At 35.5% G+C, this 20,905-nt stretch overlaps 2 protein-coding genes across 7 annotated transcripts in view; one reads left to right on the top strand and one right to left on the bottom strand.

The window, feature by feature from the left end:
• The window catches only part of P3H4 (prolyl 3-hydroxylase family member 4 (inactive)), a 51,231-nt gene that overhangs the window by 20,492 nt on the left and 9,834 nt on the right, over positions 1 to 20,905 (top strand). For both annotated transcript variants that reach the window (XM_034415729.2, XM_034415728.2), the window contains exon 2: positions 19,746 to 19,895. In XM_034415729.2, the coding sequence (XP_034271620.2) occupies positions 19,746 to 19,895 (150 nt within the window). The remainder of the gene's footprint in view (positions 1 to 19,745; positions 19,896 to 20,905) is intronic.
• Positions 1 to 20,905, bottom strand: part of LOC117664622 (uncharacterized) — a 40,191-nt gene that overhangs the window by 13,266 nt on the left and 6,020 nt on the right. Inside the window, exons 1-6 of one of the 5 annotated variants that reach the window (XM_087892150.1) lie at positions 13,148 to 13,355; positions 10,831 to 10,977; positions 6,510 to 6,624; positions 5,412 to 5,608; positions 3,613 to 3,871; positions 19 to 335 (exon numbers count right to left, since the gene is read on the bottom strand). In XM_087892150.1, the coding sequence (XP_087748276.1) occupies positions 19 to 335; positions 3,613 to 3,871; positions 5,412 to 5,608; positions 6,510 to 6,624; positions 10,831 to 10,877 (935 nt within the window). In that variant the 5' untranslated portion in view covers positions 10,878 to 10,977; positions 13,148 to 13,355. Of the gene's footprint in view, positions 1 to 18; positions 336 to 3,612; positions 3,872 to 5,411; positions 5,609 to 6,509; positions 6,625 to 10,830; positions 10,978 to 13,147; positions 13,367 to 20,905 lie in introns of those variants that run through there. The other 4 variants (XM_087892151.1, XM_087892149.1, XM_087892153.1 and 1 more) reach the window with 4 other exon arrangements.

The following is a 20,905-nucleotide window of genomic DNA, read 5'->3' as shown; positions in this document are numbered from 1 at the left end:
TGTTTAACTTTCACATACCTGTACCTGTTAATATCCAAGTTTTCTGTTTCATCACCAGCACCAGGATTCTCTATTTTCTCCCTCTCTAACTTTTTTGCAATGTTCTTGTTCTCTGGGGTTGTTTGATAGAAGGCCTCATGAACATTCTCTATTTTGAGAGGTGGTTGTTTGATTTCAGGAGTGAGGGAGCTCTTAGAACGTACAGTAGTTGGATCATTTTCTTTTTTGGTTTCCTTTGCCTGAGTAGTGGGGTTTTGAATGACAGGACAAATACTCTTCTTATTCTTTGTCTTTTTTTCAGGTGCGCATTGAGATTCCCTCTGAGGAGGTAGGCTCTGAGGAGAGGAATATTTGGAGATTGAATTTTAATTTCCCTTTGCTATAATTCTGTAAACTGGAGTTGACAATTTGTAAGTTTGAGACTTAACATCCCAGTATAGCCTATCACTTTAACCTGAGATTTAGGCAAAGGGTTTAATTTACTTTCCTGTGGGGAGAACTGCAGAGTTAAGGCTTTTTATGTATTTCAGCTGCCAACTCCCATACAGTATATACAAACATAGAGGGAATGGATTTAAAATGTCCTTTGCCTCTGCCTCAGGTGTTGAATGAGATAGTATTGTTTCACTTTATGTCTTTGCAGCTCCCAGAAGTCTCACAGTATTTTTCAAGTAAGGTCAACACTCTTTCTGCTGGGGAGTTGAAGAAGGTTAAAGTGTGCAATTAATATATAAGCTAAGCTAAGCTAAGCTAAGCTAAGCTAAACTAAGCTAAGCTAAGCTAAGCTAAGCTAAGCTAAACTAAACTAAACTAAACTAAACTACTAAAGTTAAAGTGTGCAATTAATGTATCGTACTCAGTGTGCAGTCCTCAACTGAACTACATCCACATGGAGGGAAATAAGCAGTGGGATACCCCAAAGTTCTATTTTAGGCCCAGCACTCTTCAATATCATCATAAACAATTTAAATGAGAGAATTGAAGGGAAATTTCATCAAATTTTCAAATGACAGTAAAATGGCAGGAATAGCCAACACCTTAGAAGACTCAAAAGATCTTGATAGACTTGAGCACTGGGCCCTATCGAACAAAATGAAATTCAGCAGATAAAATTAAGGTTCTACACTTAACTAAGAAAAACCAATTGTATAAATATAGAGTAGGTGAATCTTGGTTTTTTAATCCCACTATGAGAGGGATCTTGGAGTCCTAGTGGACAATCACTTAAATATGAGCGAACAGTATCCCCATTTATCTTATTTATAAATATTTATTTATTTATAGTTTATGGTTTTTATATTTATAGTTTATATTTACATTTATTTATAGTTGAATATATGTCCCCATTTATTCGTATCCATTTCCTGTATTCATAATCATGTTTATACTTATATCTGTTATTTTATACATCCTTGATAAATAAATAAATTAAATAAAAATAAAAATAAGTATGTGGCAGTAGCCAAAAAAACCAGTGCAAGCCTATGCTGCCTTAACAGAGGGATAGAATCAAAACCACATGAAGTTCTAATATCGCTTTACAAAGCCTTAGTAAGACCACACTTGGAATACTGCATCCAGTTCTAGTCACCACAATACAAAAAAGTGTTGAGACTCTAGAAAGAATGCAATGAAGAGCAACAAAAATGATTAGGGGGCTAGAGGCTAAAACATATAAAGAATGGTTGCTGGAATTGGGTATGTCTAGTTTAATGAAAAGAAGGACTGGGGAATACATGATAGCACTATTCTAATATTTGAAGGACTCCTACAAAGACAAAGGGATCAGACTATTTTCCATAGCACTAAAAGGCAAGACAAAAAACAATGGTTGAAAACTAAGCAAGGTAAGAGGCAACCTATAAGTAAGGAGAAATTTCCTAACAATGAAAGCAATTAACCAACGCACTCAGAAGTTGTGGGTACTCCATCACAGAAGGCTTTCAAAAAGAGACTGGACAACCATTTGTCTGAAATGATGTAGGATCTCCTGCTTGAACACGGAGTTGAACTAGAAGACCTCCAAGATCCTTTCCAACTCTGTTATTCTATGTTCTATGTTATATCTAAATTCAAGTAACATCTCAGCACAGCCTATGACTTTAATCTGAGATTCATTCTTCTGCAGGAAGAACTGCAGTTTCTGTTAAGATTCTTATGCATTTCAGTTGCCAACTCCTGTATATACAAGCACAGAAAGAATAGATTTAAAATGTCCTTTGGCTGTACCTCAGGTGCTGAATGAGAAAGTATTGTCACTTTATGTCTTTGCAGCTCCCAGAAGTCTTACAGTATTTTTCAAGGAGGGTCAACACCCTTTCTGCTAGTTTTTGGGAGTTGAGGAATGTTAAAGTGTGCAATTAATGTATTGAGCCTTGCAGGAATTGAAGGCATCCATTTAATCTTCTAAAATTTTTACTCCCCATTTTGAGTTGTTTATTTCTAAGTTGAGTGGGTTTAGGGAGAAAAATAAATGCCATAATACTGCATCCCTTTAAATTAAGGCCATAAAATTTGACTCAGGTGACACTATATTATCATTGGTTATTCAATATGTGATTCCCGAAAGAAACAAAAACAGCTTATTGCCACAAAAAGGTTACAGATAGCCTTCATTTAGTGACCACAATTGGGACCGACAACTCAGTTATTAAGTGAAGTGGTCAGTGAGTGAAACCACAACTGTACTTATGGTCTTCAACTTTGCTTTCCTTTACAGACCTGGAAATATATATGAGGATTAGTCACAAAGTTACTTTTTCATCACTGTTGTAACTATGAATGACTGTTACAGGAGGCAATCACTAACCAGGGACTACCTGTATTGTTTTTTGCCTTAGACCAGGGTTGTCAAACTCACGGCCCGCAGGCCGAATGTGTCACACACTGGCCACGTCCACGCCCCTTTAGTGAAGGGGGGAAAAGGCCTGATACATCACATGACAACACGAGTTTGACACCACTGCCTTAGACAGAGAATTTAGCTCAGCTCACCCTTTTGTTCCTTGTAATATATAAGGGCAGTATATCTCCCGCCTTCACTACTGTCACTTAAGAGCACAGGAAGCATCCTGCTGGAACAAGTCAAAGATCTATCTAGTCCAGCATTTTGTGGAAAACAATGACATGATGCATTCAGAAAATTCATAAGCATGACAAAAAAGAGATAGACTTCTTCCACTATTGTTCTTTTGCAAATGGTCTTTAGAGTATATTTATTCTGCTACTTAATTCTTTTGCAAGCAGAGATTATTTTATAATATGGGAAGTAACACTGCATATTAAGGTGAGTGCCTTGCCTGAAATTTTGTTACAGTTCTTGATGGGAGAGAAAAGGATAAAGAGCAGTTGACTTGTATGGATATGCAAATTTGGCTGGCCTTGAGATCTTTGTTCCAATCAGATACATTCCTGAAGTAATTAACTGATTCCAATAGTACAAGAAAGTTATGTGCTTCGAAACAGAGATGCATTTTCTGGAAATTAAATATATATCTGTAAGTAAGGAGTCCATTCATTTTCAGTAAGGGAAATGAAAGATTATTTTCTATTTGTTGTGCTCCTTGATAATTCTCAGGACTTCAGAATTAATACAACTGAGGGGGATCTTACTTTAGGTTTCGGAGTTGGAACTAGAGGTGCACCATGCTTCTCCAATTTTTTGTTTTCCAGCTTCTGCTGGTTGAAATTTATTTTTGAAGATGGCCGTAGTATTTGCACAAGCTTGATCCAGCAAACAAAAAGGTCTTGTTGCTGATGTGATGCAGGGTACAGCTGAAGGTAGTAGGTGCGGCCAGTCACTAGTTTAAGTCGCAGCTGCTTCTTTTCCAAGTTGTGGATTGAGATATTGACCAAGCACAAAGGGAATAACCTATGTGATACAAAATGGTTTTGAAACACTGAAGGCTTTTAGATGCAATGTACCTCAAGATAGTATCTGAAGGGTTCACATGTAGGAAAGCACTTCATGTTTCCTTATTAATTACAGTCAACTGGTTCTTTATATTTTAATAGATGAGTCTTTATATGGATCAGTATCTTGTGCTGCTCCTTTTAAGTTTCAATATTTTAGGAGTAAACTAGATGACCTTGATGGAGAGATAGAGAAATTGTTGCTTAGACAAAATTTGCTGAAAATTTTTTAAAATCCTCAACAAGATAATATTCGGAAGTAGTTCAGGCAGGTGCCTAGCTAATTCACTGCAACATAAGAAGGACAAGGAGATACAGAACACCGATATAAGAGAATATTTTAGTATTTCAGAGTTAAGCACTGATAATATTACCTAGTATGGTAACGAAAGGACTGCAAAAAAGCCATCAAGCTCACAAAATACAAGTACTCCCTGGATCAAAACAATTAGACTTTCAAGATTATTATATTCAGTCTCAATAAATGTGTTTTAGCCTACTGGTTAATTAGCTGATTTGGAAAAACATTTGTTATAGAAGCTAACATCAAGCTTACAACTCTCATTGTTTCTGTACCTCTTCCTCCTCCTTATAGTTCAGTATATTAGGGATAAACAGCTTCCAAATGTTATCTTGCTGTAGATGTTAAAAATGATTCTGCCCCTTATGCCTAAACTGCAGATCCTTTTTATCTACAACAAGGTTGTCTTCTTACTCCATTCAATGTATAGTTTTAACAGGATATACAGTATTTTGAAAAAGGTATTACAAATTTTAGGGAACTGTTTGATGAAAATGGCATCTGGGTTATTTTTGTTTTTTGTTTTGCTTTGGATCTTGCTTGTTCCAAAAGTCTGCAGTTGCTAAAAGGAGTTTGGATTAGAGTTCAGAATTAATTCTACACTCTCCTATTATTTGGCCAGAAGGGCAAAAATACTGTTTACTAAGAATAAAGAAAAGTTAATTTTCTTCAGATAGAGCACTTTAAGCAATGGAACAAATAGTATCTTTAACCTTTTACAAGATTTACAATTCATAAAGCAAATTGGTCTTGAATTTCTAAAAAAGAGAAATTGCTCTATTATCATTCCATCAAATCCAAATTTGTATTGTGTTAACACATTATAACCGTATAACAATATTATACCAATGGTAGATATCCAACCCAGTGCTGAATATAGATTAAGGGATTATTGATTCAGATCAAGTACTGGTGTATTCCTTCTAGTCATATTGTATATTAAAAGTGGGTATTTTGTACTGGCTCATGACTAAAACAAAATCATTTTTGTTGTTATTGTTGTGTAAAAAGAAAGAAGTCCTCCTTAGTGCATGCACTGAGCAATCTAGTCATGAAAGATAGAGTTTGGGAAAAAACATCAGGGGCAAGGAGGACCTCAGCAGGCCAGATGATAAGATCTTGATGGACAGTTCAGAAGTTACTATCTTAGAATGACTTCAATATGGAAGATTATAATCTGGAGAAGAGTATGACTCACCTTTTCAGTTCCAATTTCCCTGGGAGGGGTTGATGGAATATGGATGTGGATTTTGAAATATGTTCTTCAGATGAGACAATAGAGCTTGCCAGAAGTAGGGTGTTAGGGATCCGTAGCGTGGGAATGGTGGAAGTCACTCCAAGTGTAATGACTTTTTTCTTATTGTGGACATTAATTGGGTTACCTTCCTTATCGATCTAAATCACATGATAAAGATTTATGATATTAATATTAAATTATATTTAAATATATTATAGATACATTAAAATAAATTATTATAGTCATTACATATAAAATATTTAAACCTTAAGGGTTTATATTTATTTATGCAGTTTATCTAACTCCTAATTCCAGATAGACTCTAGGCAATTTATAGAATCTATTTGAAACCCACCAACTATTATCAAATGATCCATGCTACTAAAAAAGCTTAAGATGTGAAAATGAAAGCAAACTTGTTTTGATACATGCGTGATAGCACAAGGGAGATTGTTAAAAACATATTAAGGTGGGGTGATAACCAGATAATAGAAGTAAAAAAAAAAGAAGATGATGGCTTGTAAAGTATACACAGTGGGAAGAAGACTGGTTCTCAAACAATGCCAATTTTAACAATACTGGTATATATAGATATATAGAATTTTTTTTATTAAAGCAGTTTTTTACACAGAATAAGAACAGTACAAAATTTTAAATTAAAGATAAGACAAATGAGAAAAGTAATGAAAAGTGAACAAGAAATGAAAAAGAAATAGAAAAGTGAAAAATGAATTTTGAAAAAGAAAATTATAATAAAAATATATTGAAAAAAAAACCTTAATGGTTCAAGTCCTAACCAAGCACCTAAGAGCTCTTAAGGTAACGTCTGATTATATAGGCAGTTCCAAGTAAGGTGTTTTTTTTGCAAAGTCAGAATATTCAGGTCTGATAAGTTCAAAATTTCCATATATGTAGACAACCCTTTGGGTATTGCTTCAAGGGCTCTTATTACTATTAATACAACCATTGATTTCTTCGTCCACAATAGCTCAACTTCAATTTGCAGACTGCAGTATTTCATTATTTTTTCTAGATGTTTCTCTTCAATTCATGCATTACCTGGTATTGAAATATCAATGAACCAAACTTTTTTCTTTTCCACAATAGTGATGTCAGGCATGTTGTGGGCCAGATGTCTGTCTGTTTGGATCCGAAAGTCCCACAGGATCTCGACCTGTTCATTTTCAAGAACTTTGTCAATTTGGCTCCTAGTAATTTTTGCTGCATTTAAATTATTGTTGTTATTATTGTTGTTATTGTTATTAATCATCACACAGTTAACAAGATATTCAGACTGGATTTGGCATATTTGTCTATCTATCAAATCCTTACCAAGGAGCTGGGATAGGCAGATCTGGATGTTAGATGGTATCACAGATATCATTGCAGGATGGAAGCTGTTCCCAGTAAAGCCGCCTTTTGCAATTGACTGATGGCGAATTTGTCAATACTAATGGTATTCAAGTGGTGCTCCAGTTGTTTTGGGATTGCACCCAAGATGCCTATTACTATTGGCACTATCCTTGCTTGCTTTTACCACAATTGTTCTATTTCTATTTGTAGGTCTTCGTATTTTATTATCATCTCCAGTTTTTTGTCTTCTATTCTGCTTTCTCCAGGCACTGCCACACCCACTATCCAGACCTTTTTGTCTTTCTTATCGACAATTGTTAAATCTGGGGTGTTATGTGGCAGGTCCCTGTCTATTTGAATTCTAAAGTCCCAGAGCAATTTAACTTCCTCATTTTCTATGACTTTTTCTTTTTTATGGTCCCACCAATTTCTTCTTGCAGGCAGATGATATTTCTTGCAGTGCACCATCATTGTTGTTGTTGTTATTATATAAAAACATATCTTGTGGGGGGGACTGTTTGATATTATTATTATCTTTTAAGATTTAATCTTCAATTGGCTGAACAACCAGGGCCATCAGCTGCAGAACTACTGGAAGAAAAGGTGTGTATTCATCACAAATGTACAGTGATTGACAAGAAATAATGATATGTTATTACAGATCGTCTGACAAAGATATTTGAAATGAATGCAACAGTTTTGAGAAGAACAACGTCCAGAATCAGAAATAACAGAACAGTGGCTGGCAGATCAATGTCGATTTATAATATGAAATAAAGTATTCACAGAAGCAGGATTGAAAGAACTGTGAAAGTTTACCCAGGGCAAAAAAATCAAAGCCTTGCCAGAAGTAACTCAGAATGTAAAGGCAAATCATAGGAAGTTGGCAGCAGAGGAATCAGTAAAGATTTACAATTGTTTTCATTTGGAAACCAGGCACACTCTCCTCTGCCACAGGAAGAACAGAGCCCTTTAATTAAAGAAGTAAAAGAATTGAAACTATAGAACAGGGTTGCCAAACCCGCTCACTTTGTGGGCCTTATCGTGATGTACTGCAATGTTTATTGCCTTTGTGATTTGGGTGGGTGTGGCTGCCAGTTTGACAGGCTTGCCATAAAATAACTGAGCATCTAGAACAGAACAAAAACATCAGAATAAGGCTGCCTGCATTGTTCCAAAGAAACAGCTAGCATAAGCATTAAAAGAGGCAAATACTGCAATATCAAGTATAAGCACCAATTCACTGCAAGAAACAAACCAAGTAATGTACAGCACAGCTGCAGTTATAACTGAGTACCTAGGATGCAAAATCAACAAAGAAGAAAAAAAATCAAACATTGCACCACAAAACTGGAAGAGTAGACTGGAAAATAAGATCAGCAAGTTGAGATCAGATGCAAGAACAGATGAAAGAAAAGAAGCTGAAGAACAAGAAGACCAAAGAATAACTAATCAAGAAATATCACTTAGAAACACAGAAGATCAAGGAAACACTGGAAATAATAAAGCAGCAAATAACAGCTATAGCCAAAAAGATCAGCAGATAACAAAGCTCAAATTGCAAATTATAGGCAGAACCTCCAATTTTAATCCATTCAGAAATGTTTCCACCAATCCAATGGATTGTAGAAACTGCAATGGAGAATGGAGAAACTGCAGTGAATCAATCAGTACCTGACAAGAAAGAAATAGTCCAGTTCTGGGTGCAGATATGGGATAACCCAAAGAAATATAACAGAATATTGCAATCGAGTTTGGATTGGACAAATGTGCCACACTTATTACCAAACAAGGAAAAATAGTGAAAACTGAAGGAATCAAGATGCCCCACAAAAATAAGAGTCTGGATGAAGATGATTACTACAAATACCTGGGTATCCTTCAAGCTAACAACATCAAGCGCACTGAAGTTCAAGAAAAAGATTAGAGCTGAATACATCAAAAGAGTGAAAAAGATTTTAAACTCCAAACTCAGTAGAGGAAATATCATCAACATCTGGGCAATTCCAGTCATTAGATACACAGTTGGAATAGTGGACTGGACTCAAGTAGAATTAAAAGCAATGGACAGGAAGACCAGAAAAGTAATGACTATGAATCATGCCCTTCATCCTCGCAGTGACATTGACAGACTCCACCTACCAAGGCAAATAAGTGGGTGTGGAGTGTTGCATGTACATCAGATGGTTGAAGAAGAAAAAGTGGCTTTAAAAGAATATCTGAAGGAATCTCTGAATATCTGAAGAAGATGCACTGAAGTCAATAAACCAGGAAGGCTTATTGACTACTGGAGAGACCAAACTGATCTACAAGTAAGACCAAATGAAGAACAGAATGGAAACATGGGAAGACAAAGTACTACATGGCCAGTATATTAAAACAAAAACAAAAAACAGCAGGAAAAGACCTGGCAATGAATAAGCAGAAAAGTTGAAGAAAGAGACCAAGAGACTAATTCTGGTTGCACAAGACCAAGCCTTAAGGACAAGTTCATACAAAACCAGAATTGAGAAGACAGCAACAGACATAAGTGCTGCTTATGCAAAGAAGCTGCAGAAACACTGAACCACCTGCTAAGCTGCTCTAAGAAGATCGTACAGACTGACTACAAGCAGTGGCATGACAAAGTAGCAACCATGGTGCATTGGAAGAGCTGCAAGAAATACCATCTGCCTGCAAGAAGAAATTGGTGGGACCATAAAAAAGAAAAAGTCATAGAAAATGAGGAAGTTAAATTGCTCTGGGGCTTTAGAATTTAAACAGAAGGGACCTGCCACATAACACCCCAGATTTAACAATTGTCAATAAGAAAGATAAAAAAGTCTGGATAGTGGATGTGGCAGTGCCTGGAGACAGCAGAATACTGGAGAAGATAAAGAACTGGAGAAGATAAGAAAATACAAAGACCTACAAATAGAAATAGAACGACTGTGGCAAAGGCAAACAAGAGTAGTATCAATAGTAATAGGTGCCTTGGCTGCAATTCCAAAACAACTGGAACATCACTTGAACTCTGTTGGCATTGGCAAATTCGCCATCAGTAAATTGCAAAAGGTGGCTTTATTGGTAACAGCTTCCATCCTGTGATGATACCTATAACACCATCAAACATCCAAATCTGCCTATCCCAGCTCCTTGATAAGAGGTAGAAAAAAATGCCAAACCTAATCTGAACATCTGGCTGACTGTGCAATGATCAATAACAATAATAACAATAATAATAACCACCCTACTTGGAACTAATACTCAGATGTTAACTTAGCAGCTCTTAGGTCCTTGGTTAGGACTTGTTAGGAGCTGTTAAGTTTTTACCAGTTCCAGACTGTGAATTGAATTGATGATTAACAACAACAATCACCACCACAACAACAAAAAACAGAACTAAGTAGGAAGAGGCTCACTTTGTACTTAATGACGGCCAACTTCCTTCTATCTATGCCTCAAAAAGCTGCCTATCCTTGTTTATTTAAACTATATATTTCATAATTCATACCAATATTCATTTTTCAAACACAGCTTCAATAGAATCAAGGTACACTTCATTTTGTCGGATCCAATCCCATGAAAAGATGGTAATGGTGGTGGAAAATATGTTATATATGAAAACCTCATCTGACTTTGGACTGAAACCAGACTTAATTATACTTAGATTATTAATACATTTCATTGATTGCAATAACTTTGTTCTTAGCTGACAAATAATGCATTCAACTTTCGGATTTTAACTCCCAAGATGAGCTCATTGGAAATGAAAAATGGAAATATTTACAAGTGACTGGAAGGACCTACAGTATATGGAACTAAATGACCAGTGGATCACATTTTGTTTGATGGTTTCCAAATTGAATTGGTTTGCAATAATCACAAGCAATTAATTTCTCTTTATCTGGGATAAAAGATAAAGTATAACTTTCAAGCAGGATTATGCTTTAAGAGCCATTCCTTGTTAGAAATTAAATTATTTCCCTAACCTTTGACTCATTTCACCTCCTTTTCCCAAGCTCTCTATGAGAGAGAAAGTACTTACCTGGAAGAAATCACTTTCAAACATGGGGGAACACTGAAACATCTCATATTCCCCCTGCCGTAATAAGCATTCGAGTGTCTCCATTCTTCTGTAGAAAAAGCTCTTTGCGCAGGTTGTTTCAGGCCCAACACCTCAAAGCTCTTAGAGCTGTAAGGAAAAAATGCCATTCAGAAATGTGGCTAATCTGGAATCCAGATATGAATATTTACTTGCAAAACCTGATATTAATTTAAGGCAATAAAAATTTAAGTTATATGTGAAACACTTTGAAGTGCAAATGAAAATCACTTTTCCAAATTTCTTTTGAGTTCAAATTGGAATATTTTGCATATCTTGGAATCCTTGGAACATTTCCCATTTGAATTTTAAAACTTTTTCATCAATGACATAGGTATTGAAGTACATACATTATAATTTGAAAGTATCATTTTACCTATTATTTAATTATAATCATAATGTTTTTAATGCAGAAAACTTAAATTTGCCATGAAAAAACTTCCTTTCCATAACACTATTGAGAATTCTTCACTTAATAAGTTAAAAAAGCAACAATTCTTTGTAGGGATGCTAATTGTTTATGCAGTAGAGTTGGAATTGTTTATTTCATGCATTTGTATTTTCCCTCAGGGGAAAAAAATAAACAGAGCCATTCAGAACAGTAAATTTGGATCTGCACTGCAGGATCATCCCAGGATGCTTTAGATTTGCTGCTCTAGGGAGCAAAAGATACTTTCCCTCCTGCTGCGGTCATTTCATGATATTCCCAGATCAGTCTGAAGCTGGTTTTTTATTGTACTAGTATTGTTGACATATATATGAAGGACAGTGTCCAGATTTTCTTGTTAAAGGAGATTGTAACATAAGAAACACCTTCTATCAAATAAATTACTTGGTACTCAGGTAACTGTCCATTGTTAAGCAGCCATTTCATTTGAAAAATACATGAAATAAAATAGGTCCTTCTTAGTCATGTTTAGTATACTAAGGCCCTCAGCTTCATACTTTCTTTCTTTTCAGCAGGGTTGGGTTCACTTCGTGAGATTCTCAGGAGATCTGATTTCCACATTCTCCCATTAAGAATTGCTTATAAATCTCTGAAGTGAGTAAGTGGCTTTGCAACTACCACAGTAGCCCGATGTCACTTTTAGAGTATAGGAAAAGGAGACCTTGGATAATGGGATTTGTCTAGCAGTGGCCCCCTAAGAAGTCAGAGGAATCTATCAATCACTTTCCTTAACTTGTTCACATTAAGTTGTAAGGACATCATATTTTTCTGCCTCATTGTTGAGGCATAAGAGAACTTGGGCATCGGGACAATAAAATTTATGCCAGCCTAGTTTTCTGCTAACCCAAGGACTGGTGTGTTACAATTTAATGTGATTCTCTAGCTGTGTTTTGTACTGAGTTTTTCCTGAAATCATTCTGTCAGGGTTCCAAGTAACACCCCCAACGAAAGAAGACTCCGAGGCTTGAAGTTCCTCAAAGTTCCATTTTATTAGAGATGTCATATTGGCACATCTGGGAAAACCTGAATCTGAAAGCTTCCAGGTTTTCCCCACCCAAAGGAAAGTCCAAGTCCCTGCCCAGCACCCACATGTCCATCACATGGTCCAATCAAAACACCATCCCTACTGGAAATACCTCCCAGTTCCAGCCCTCCAGGTGCAGGGCAAGATGTCCTTGACTCTCTGAGAAAGGAATATTATTATGACTATGTATCACTCATGCTCCATACAATCCCCCCTCCCAATTTACCACAGTAGTAAATGTGGCAGGCCTGAAGGCCCAGTGCAAAAAGATGGCTTCCAGGCCTGACACATTCTTAGCTTCATGTTTAGGAATCACTGCCTCTTTCTCCAAATAGCTACAATTCTCTAAAGATGGATGTTGTCTATAGTATGTCTTTTTAATGTACTAGTTTACTTGATACATTTTATGATTGAGCAAAAATTTGTATATACTGTAGGTATTCCATGTGAGAAAGGCAAGCTTTTTAATAGTTGAGATATATTTATATATATGTGCTAAGGTCAAACATTAAAAGATCTTTTGTAGTATTAAATTGATGTATGTGATTTTAGCAACCTGAAATTTTGAAAGAAATTTTCATTTCAGTAGCTTCTGCCTGCTGCTGTCTGAACATCTCTGTTTTGGACCAAGGATCATCAGATTAAATGTTTAAATCTCTTTTTATTGTCCAGACTTGAGTTTAAATCATCAATGATTATTAATCAATGATTAATATTAAATGAAAAAAATAAACTTTAATCAAACACAGGTGTGCTGCATGAATATACAAAGTACCTTTTGTTCATACCTGAATTACCACAGTCAGCTCCCCCCAAGGTGGGGTTAGAAGGTTCAGCTTCCAAATAGACATAGTATTCTAAGCAGCTTTTAGTCACTGCATGTTTTCTGTTTCGAATCTCTTGTTCTCTTGTTCTTAATGTTGAGAACCTACACTTACCTGTGCTCTCTCAATTTATGGTGTGTTGCCTTATCAGCTGCTGACACTCAGAGGCCCTGGTTCATTGCCCCCCTACTTTGTCACACAGAAGCTGTTTTGTGACATCACTAATATCTTTTTATCATTTTAGTTAGGCATTTTTTCCTGGCTTGCAAGTAAGGAATTAGGACATAGAGACATTATGAACAAATAGAGAATTTAATTTAGTTTATTGCAGTTTTTCTGTCCAGAAAAATATAATGACAAAGTTCAAAATTGAGCAATAATGATTTAATATGTGATTAAAATTTTAGATTTCAGTGTATAGATTTCATTCTTAGAAATCACTCAGATGTGGGACTTTAGGGACTATGGGCTTGAGCGTACTTTATAATAAGACTGGTGCCTTCTGGATTGCCTTATCTAGGGAGACAATATAGATTCTACTCCTGACTTACCTTTAATAGATTATCTATACATCATCTATATAAAAAATGTTACCAAAGCCTGTTTGATCAACATTGCTGTATGCCACAAGGCAGTCTACACGTAGTCCTCAACTTACAATAATTCATTTAGAGAGCATTTGAAATTACAACGGGGCTGAAAAAAGTGACTTACGCCCGTTTTTCACACTTACAACTGTTGCAGCATCCCCATGGTCACGTGATCAAAATTCAGACAGTTAGCAACTGACTCATATGTATGATTGTTGCACTATCCCGGAATTACATTGATCCCTTTTGTGACTTTCTGACAAGAAAAACCAATGGGGAAACGAGATTCACTTAACAACTCTGTGATAACTTAACAACTGCAGTGATTCACTTAACAAGTGTGGCAAGAAAAGTTTGTAAAATGGGACAAAATTCACTTAGCAACTTTCTCGCTTAGCAACAGAAATTTTGGGTTCAATTGTGGTTGTAAGTTGTGGAGTACCTATAGCCTAATTTTCCCCTTTTTAATTTATTTATCCATTCATTTACTGTGGTATATATGCTATTCCACAGAACTCCTATGGCCCCTGCAAACAAAATTGTAAAATGATGATTGCATAAAAATATTATGCTAAGTTATTCCTGTTTTTCATCCAGCAGCCATCGTTTAGAACTCTTAGAAACTTCATCACAATTTAGTTTATGCAAAGTGAATAAAAAGATTATGTGCAAACATCATAAAATTATACAGCATTAGATTTGTTACATAAGACTTTTCAATACTTCAATATTTAATATCTTTTTTTTTCAATTCTATAGCTACCCAACTCAAACAAGTGACCCTGGGCAGTGAACAGTCATAAAACAATTAGAAACAATTGTGATACGGTACAAAACTAAATATATATGGCAGCCAACAAAAATTATTTAGATATCAATATAGCCAGGAAACAGGTTCTTCATGCACTTGGGATCCCAGACCCAGGCATAAAACCAGATATTTAAGAGCTTGCAAAAGGCCAACAGGATCAGGGCCATCTTCAGTTCTGAAGCGGGAATGTCCACAGGACAGGGGTTACGGGAGAGAAGCCACTTCTCCTAGTCCCTGCCAGCCAATATTCCTTGTAACTTGAATATACTCTATGTATAACTTTAAAAAACTGCAAATACAAGTAGTAATGCGCTTTTCACTAGTATAAATCATATAAGTACAATAAGGAATTACAATATCTTCTGTTCAAACTCTGGAAGATCCGTTATTTAACAGATCATAGAAATATTAGCATAATTAAGACTTTATGTTAATAGAAACATAGATTTTGAGTGTGGTACAAGCCCTTATCTAGAAATATAATCCAAACATGGTTTTCAGATTGAATTAAAGTCTGTGCCAGATTAAATATGAAGTTATTTTGGATTAAGGCTGGGATTCCCAATCCTCAGGCTTTTGCACATTTGGAACTGGGCCACAGAAGCGGTAGGTGAGCGTGCGCATGCAGCTCCACTTGTGAGAGTAGCCAGCGTGCACACGCTTGTGCAGCTTCATTTGTATAAGAGGCAGGCATGCGGGCCCATTGCTTGCGCAAATGGAGCTGTGTGCTCACCCGCCGCTTAATTGGAACCATCCCCTCTATCCCCCCATCAGTCCGCAAAGCCAGAAACATTGGAAACCCCTGGATTAAGGCATACTCCCATAACCTTAATTAGCCATTCATCTGCAAAGAAATTATGCATACTTTCCAGTAAGAAGCATAAAATGTACTTGTGGCAGTAAACCACATATAAAATGCATTTGGCACATATGTTATATTTTCTTTAGCCATATTTAATTAAGAAATAAGATGGAAAGGAAATTCAGCTCTTAGAATTTATTTGTTTATACATCATTTTCCCAAATTGTTGGGCTTTTCAAATTTGTCACAGTATATGAAAAAACAATGGAAGCTGATAGTTCCATTTTCAGTTTTAATTTTAGTAATCAAAACTAAATATATCAGCTGAAAAATATAATACTTTTCTGTAAGTATAATATTTAGTATAAATTTAATGTTTTCTTCCTTTGAAAGTCTCACTGTTGCATATCAATTATTGTGTTTAAATTCTATTTATTAAATTATAAATTCTATTGTATTAAGTTCTATAAATAAAAGTAAAATAAATAGTTCTTTACTGTTTTCTGTTATTGGGTAGTTCACCAACAGCTTATAAGTTTCAGTAAATGTTCCAAATTTTGTGTTATAAGATTTTCAGATTTAGTCAAATCTCTTAAGTGGTCCCGTTTTTTTTATTAATTCTTTGGAAAGTGTTGGAACCAAATAGTTATGACTAGCCTGAAGAGAAAATAATATCTTCATTTTGTCAGTAATTAAATATTTCAAAGTTTATCGTCTTTTCACTGAGTGAATGTCTTTCCTCATTATGAAAATAAATACTTAGTCATGAGGTTAAATGTTTTAAGTCTCTATTTTTCCTCCCTGTATTTATTCCAAATAATCAATGGGCTGCTTATTGTATAATCTCATATGAACTGTCTGCTTTTGTCTGTATCAATTCTCAGTTATTTGGGCAAATTATTTGGGAGATCTGCTTTCTCAGTAAAAATAAATTAACAATAAAGTGATATAATCCAATTTGTAATTTTGATTAAATAATATAATTTGAAATTCAGAACTATCAGGCCACTTTATTCTTTAACTGTCTGCTAATTGTTTCTGCCAATCACATATTTTATATTTTGATTGGAATCATTTGAAAGAAAATATTTAAAGAAGTCTTTATTATTATTCAGATTGTTGGCGGAATTACAATAAGTGCAATGAGAATTGCATATACCGTATTTTTTGCACTATAAGATGCTCTGGATCATAAGGCGCACCTAACTTTAGGAAAACAAGAAAAAAATATCTGTCTCTGCCTCCCAGTATCCATCGATATTTAGCTGGCTAGGTCAGCTTCAGCATGTTACTGCAGCCTGATTTAGCACAAGCAGCTGATTGGCAGTTGGACGCGCCTCCCGGAATATTGCCAATCAGCTGTTCCAGGCTGTGGGGATCGCTGCTGCCTATCATCGCCTCTGCGTGTCCCATTTTTGTCTTCCACACACCCCATTTTTGGCCTCAGCACACCCCATTTTTGGCCTCTGCACATCTCATTTTTAGCCCATTCCAGCTAGCGGGGATTGCTACCGCCGAACGCTGCTGCTACCGAACTCTACCTATCGCTGGAGTTGAATGGTGGTGGCAATCGGTGGTAGCAGTGGCAATCTCCATCTGGAACAGGCCGAAAACGGGACGTGCGGAGGCTGAAAATGGGGCACGCAGAGGCTGGAAATGGTGCATGCGGGGACTGGAAACAGGGCACGCAATGTCCGGAAATGGCTGAAGGGTGAGGGCTGGCAGGTGGCTGGGGCTTCAGCAACATTCGCTCTATAAGACATTTTCACCCACTTTCGGGGGGGGGAGTGCATCTTATAGACTGAAAAATATGGTAGTTTTATGTTCTTAATTTGCTAATTTAATTCCTGAAATTTTGTGAATTATTGTTTTCTTTACACATCTTCTTTGCCAATGACTACTGATAAGAATAAAAAAAGAGAAGGAGGACAACCTTCATTATGATATATTTTTGTAATAACCCCCCCACACACACTTTTACAATCATCGTGGCTTTTTGTTCTTTATAAATACTCTGTATCCATGTGAAAAAAAATTGAAGTATAATTCATTTTCTTCAGAATCGTAAGAATGAAGTATCAATTCCAAATTATCAAAAGTTTTCTTCACATTAAGTAAAATTATTGTTGCCTTCTTGTTTGTTACTAACATTCAAGATATTTCTAATGGAGTATGTCATGCATCTCTTTGGAACAATTCCAGTCTGACCAGGATGTACCAATTCAATTAAAATATTATTTCTTCTTTTTGCAAGCATTGCTGTAAAAAATTCTACATTTAATAGGAAAATAGGTCTGTATGATGGATTGAGTTGTTCCTCTCTTTGTAGATGAGAGGAATGAAATGTTTTTTCCTTTATCTTATTGCTATATCTAATATATTGCCTGGATTACTAATTGTCAAAATGTATTGACAATTCCTGTGGTATATTGTAGAGATGCCATCAGGTTCCAAAGCTTTGTTCAGTTTCAGTTTTTGTATTGTTCAGTTTCATCTTCTGTTGTACAATTAGATTTGTTGTGTTAGTCTGTTAATTTCATGCTTCAATCTTTTCAGATGTCTAATTTAATTCTAATTATTTTAGAATTATGTTTAGCATTGATTATTGGATGAAATTAAATGTAAATATTTTATTAAGTTTGTTTTCAATAATTTACAGTACAGTATTCTTATCCATTTATTTATTGTAAATAATGTTGTTTCTTATTTTTTCAATGTTTTAATTTATTTTATTCTAATTATGTTAAAAGTATGCTCAACTTTGATTATGGATTATAACACAGTGTAACTATTTATAAGCTATTTATATTAGGTTTCCATGGACACTTTCTTCAAAGTTTCTGCACCATCTGATTTTTTTTAAATTTTTTGTAAATATGATATATAAGTAAACAAACAAACAAACAAACCTCTAAATGTTATTAAAAAATAGAAAGGGGATGGCTTTACTGTTCTTTTTGAAATGTTCCTACTTGCCTTTTCTCCATAACAATCTTTTTTGAGAGACCCCTGCAATATCCTTTAAAAGTTTCTTGTGCCTGCAAAGATTGGCAGTCTTTCACTTTAAAGAAACAATATAATGCCAGTGCTCACCTGAAAAAGAAATAATATTTGAGTACTATCTAGGAAAACTCCCAAAATTAGAACAAAGAATTCTTCCCTTTCAAAATCTACTTGTCTTGCTGTTGAAATTTCAATAGATGTTGATACGATCAAAGTCAGAGCAAGACCAGATTTGGATTTACAGCATAGCTCCATTTTGTCCCATTCACTAGCCTTTTATTAAAGGTGAAAGGATTAAACTTAAGCTCCTCTGTCAATATTAATATTCCAGTCCCCTGTTCATTCTTAATTGCCCTTTTATATTTCTTGTTTGGAGTATTTTATTCAGAACCACATAGCATCTACCAGCTGTTGATCCCACTATAGACTTATAAGCTATTAGTGATACATGTCTATCTCACCACAATCAAAAAAGGCAAGGCGATTGATAAGTATGCATACATATCTTCACTTTTATTTTCTGATTTCAGTTTCAGAGAAGAGGCGAATGAGGGTGGAGGAGGGATGAAGATCAGCTTGATGAATATAAAAGGCCTTCTCTAAAATTGCACAAAGTGTGTGAGATCATTGATTAAATAACTTATCTCTAAATAAATGTTTGACAGTTGCAGGCAGCAGTCAAAAATGACATATTTATCCAAGCCAGATATGGCTAATAGGCTGAGCTCAGTTTAATGGACCACACCTTATGCAAGTTTGGTCAACTTTTCAATCTTTAAACGTGCAGTTGGCAGTGATTGAACTGTGAGGTGTGAAACAAAATATTATCCATGCATTTTTTTTAATCCAGCAAATCAAGGCAGCATATTAGTGCTCTCTCCTCCCATTTTCCCCCACAATAATCCTGTTAACTGGCCCAAAGTAAACTTTCATATCTGAAGGTGGAAAAAATTTGAGTATCTTTGATACCAGTCTGACACTAACTTTCTGGCAAGTGTACCTTCATAGTTGTTGTAGTTATTAAAAACAACTTAGTACCTCTTAGTACATTTTATTTAAGCAAACTCCTCCAGTCTCATTGGGATATTCAAACAAAGTGTATACTGGACTAAGCCTAGATCATTTGATTGATTTGTGAATTCATATGGTTTGCTGCTGAAATAGTTGTGGTAACCAGTAGTGGATTTTTGTGCTGAACAATTAGGTTTCTGGAACTCAGAACAAATTCTTGCAAGTAAAGTTCTTTAACTCTAAACATATGCAGTTCTGGTGGAAACAAAAGAATAAAATAGGTTTCAGAAGCCTACAGTCTGCCTCATATCCTGCTTTCTATTTTTTTTGTTATATTTTTTCCAGGCAAATAAGGTTGAAAAAGCTGTATCAGCTGCCCACACATTCCTACAGAAGAATCCCAAGCATGAGTTGACCCAAAAGTACCTCAATTATTACAAAACTATGGTAGATGTAGATGAGTATCTTATAGACTTGGAAGCACAACCATATGAGGTACGTATTTGGAATATTATGGAGAGGAAAATTTATCCCCAAGATGGGGCTACAATTTAAAGCTTTAAAGAGTTGCTAGTACAATTTGCTCTATAGCTAAGGTCTGCAGGTCTCTTTGTAGTAAATGTCTGTCTGTCTTTCTGTCTGTCTGTCTGTCTGTCTGTCTGTCTATCTTGTTTTAGACTGTCATAGTCAAATAACTAACAAATTATTAAATATCCATGATATAATAACATAATGGTATCTGGAAGACCTTGCTTTTAATCTGCTACCAGAAAATCAGCAGGTAAGTGTAATATCCATTGGAAGATTTTTTTACAAAATGGAAACACAGAAGTATCTCCTAGCTTCAGCCCACCTAATTTCACAATAGTGGAGAACTACTAAAGAAAATTCCTGAATTGTTGTATTGAATGATTTGTTTTGATTGAAGGAGATGGCCCTGAAAATACTTTGATGCCAAACCTTATAGGCCTTGATAATCTAAGAACAACACTTTAGACTGGGAAGAAAGCTTCTGGCAACCAACACAGACCCATAGCCCAGGTGTAATATGCTTATAGTGCCTAGCTCTAAATTAGCATGTGGATCACTATATTTTGGTATAGTTTCTGTGTGGTCTTCAAAGACAAACCTTTGTAGTCCACACTTCAGTAGTCCAACCAGGTAATGAGAGGTTAAAATTGTGATGCCCAGCCATTTCAGGTAGGTCAGTAAAATGCCTTGCAGCTATGGCCTATACCTATCTATTTAGTTGTGGGAAGGACCCTCAAATCATGGACATGCTCCAGGAATAATACCATCCCTTCATGCAATATCATCAGAGCTAGCAGAGAACATCAGTGAAGAAATAGTAATTGCACTTGCTTAGATTTAATTTCAGCTCGTTCCTACCTATCCATATCTTCTGATACTGGAATAAGATTCCAGCTGTATTGTCAGAGTGGACCAGAATGATGATACCTCACCTAAACTAACCAATCTCAACTATTTCATATACGCATTAAAAA

Source organism: Pantherophis guttatus, chromosome 4 (genome assembly GCF_059756535.1).
Source record: "Pantherophis guttatus breed Tessera chromosome 4, ASM5975653v1, whole genome shotgun sequence".
In the NCBI taxonomy this organism is placed as follows: domain Eukaryota; kingdom Metazoa; phylum Chordata; class Lepidosauria; order Squamata; family Colubridae; genus Pantherophis; species Pantherophis guttatus.
This window is presented reverse-complemented; position numbering and strand designations above follow the sequence as displayed.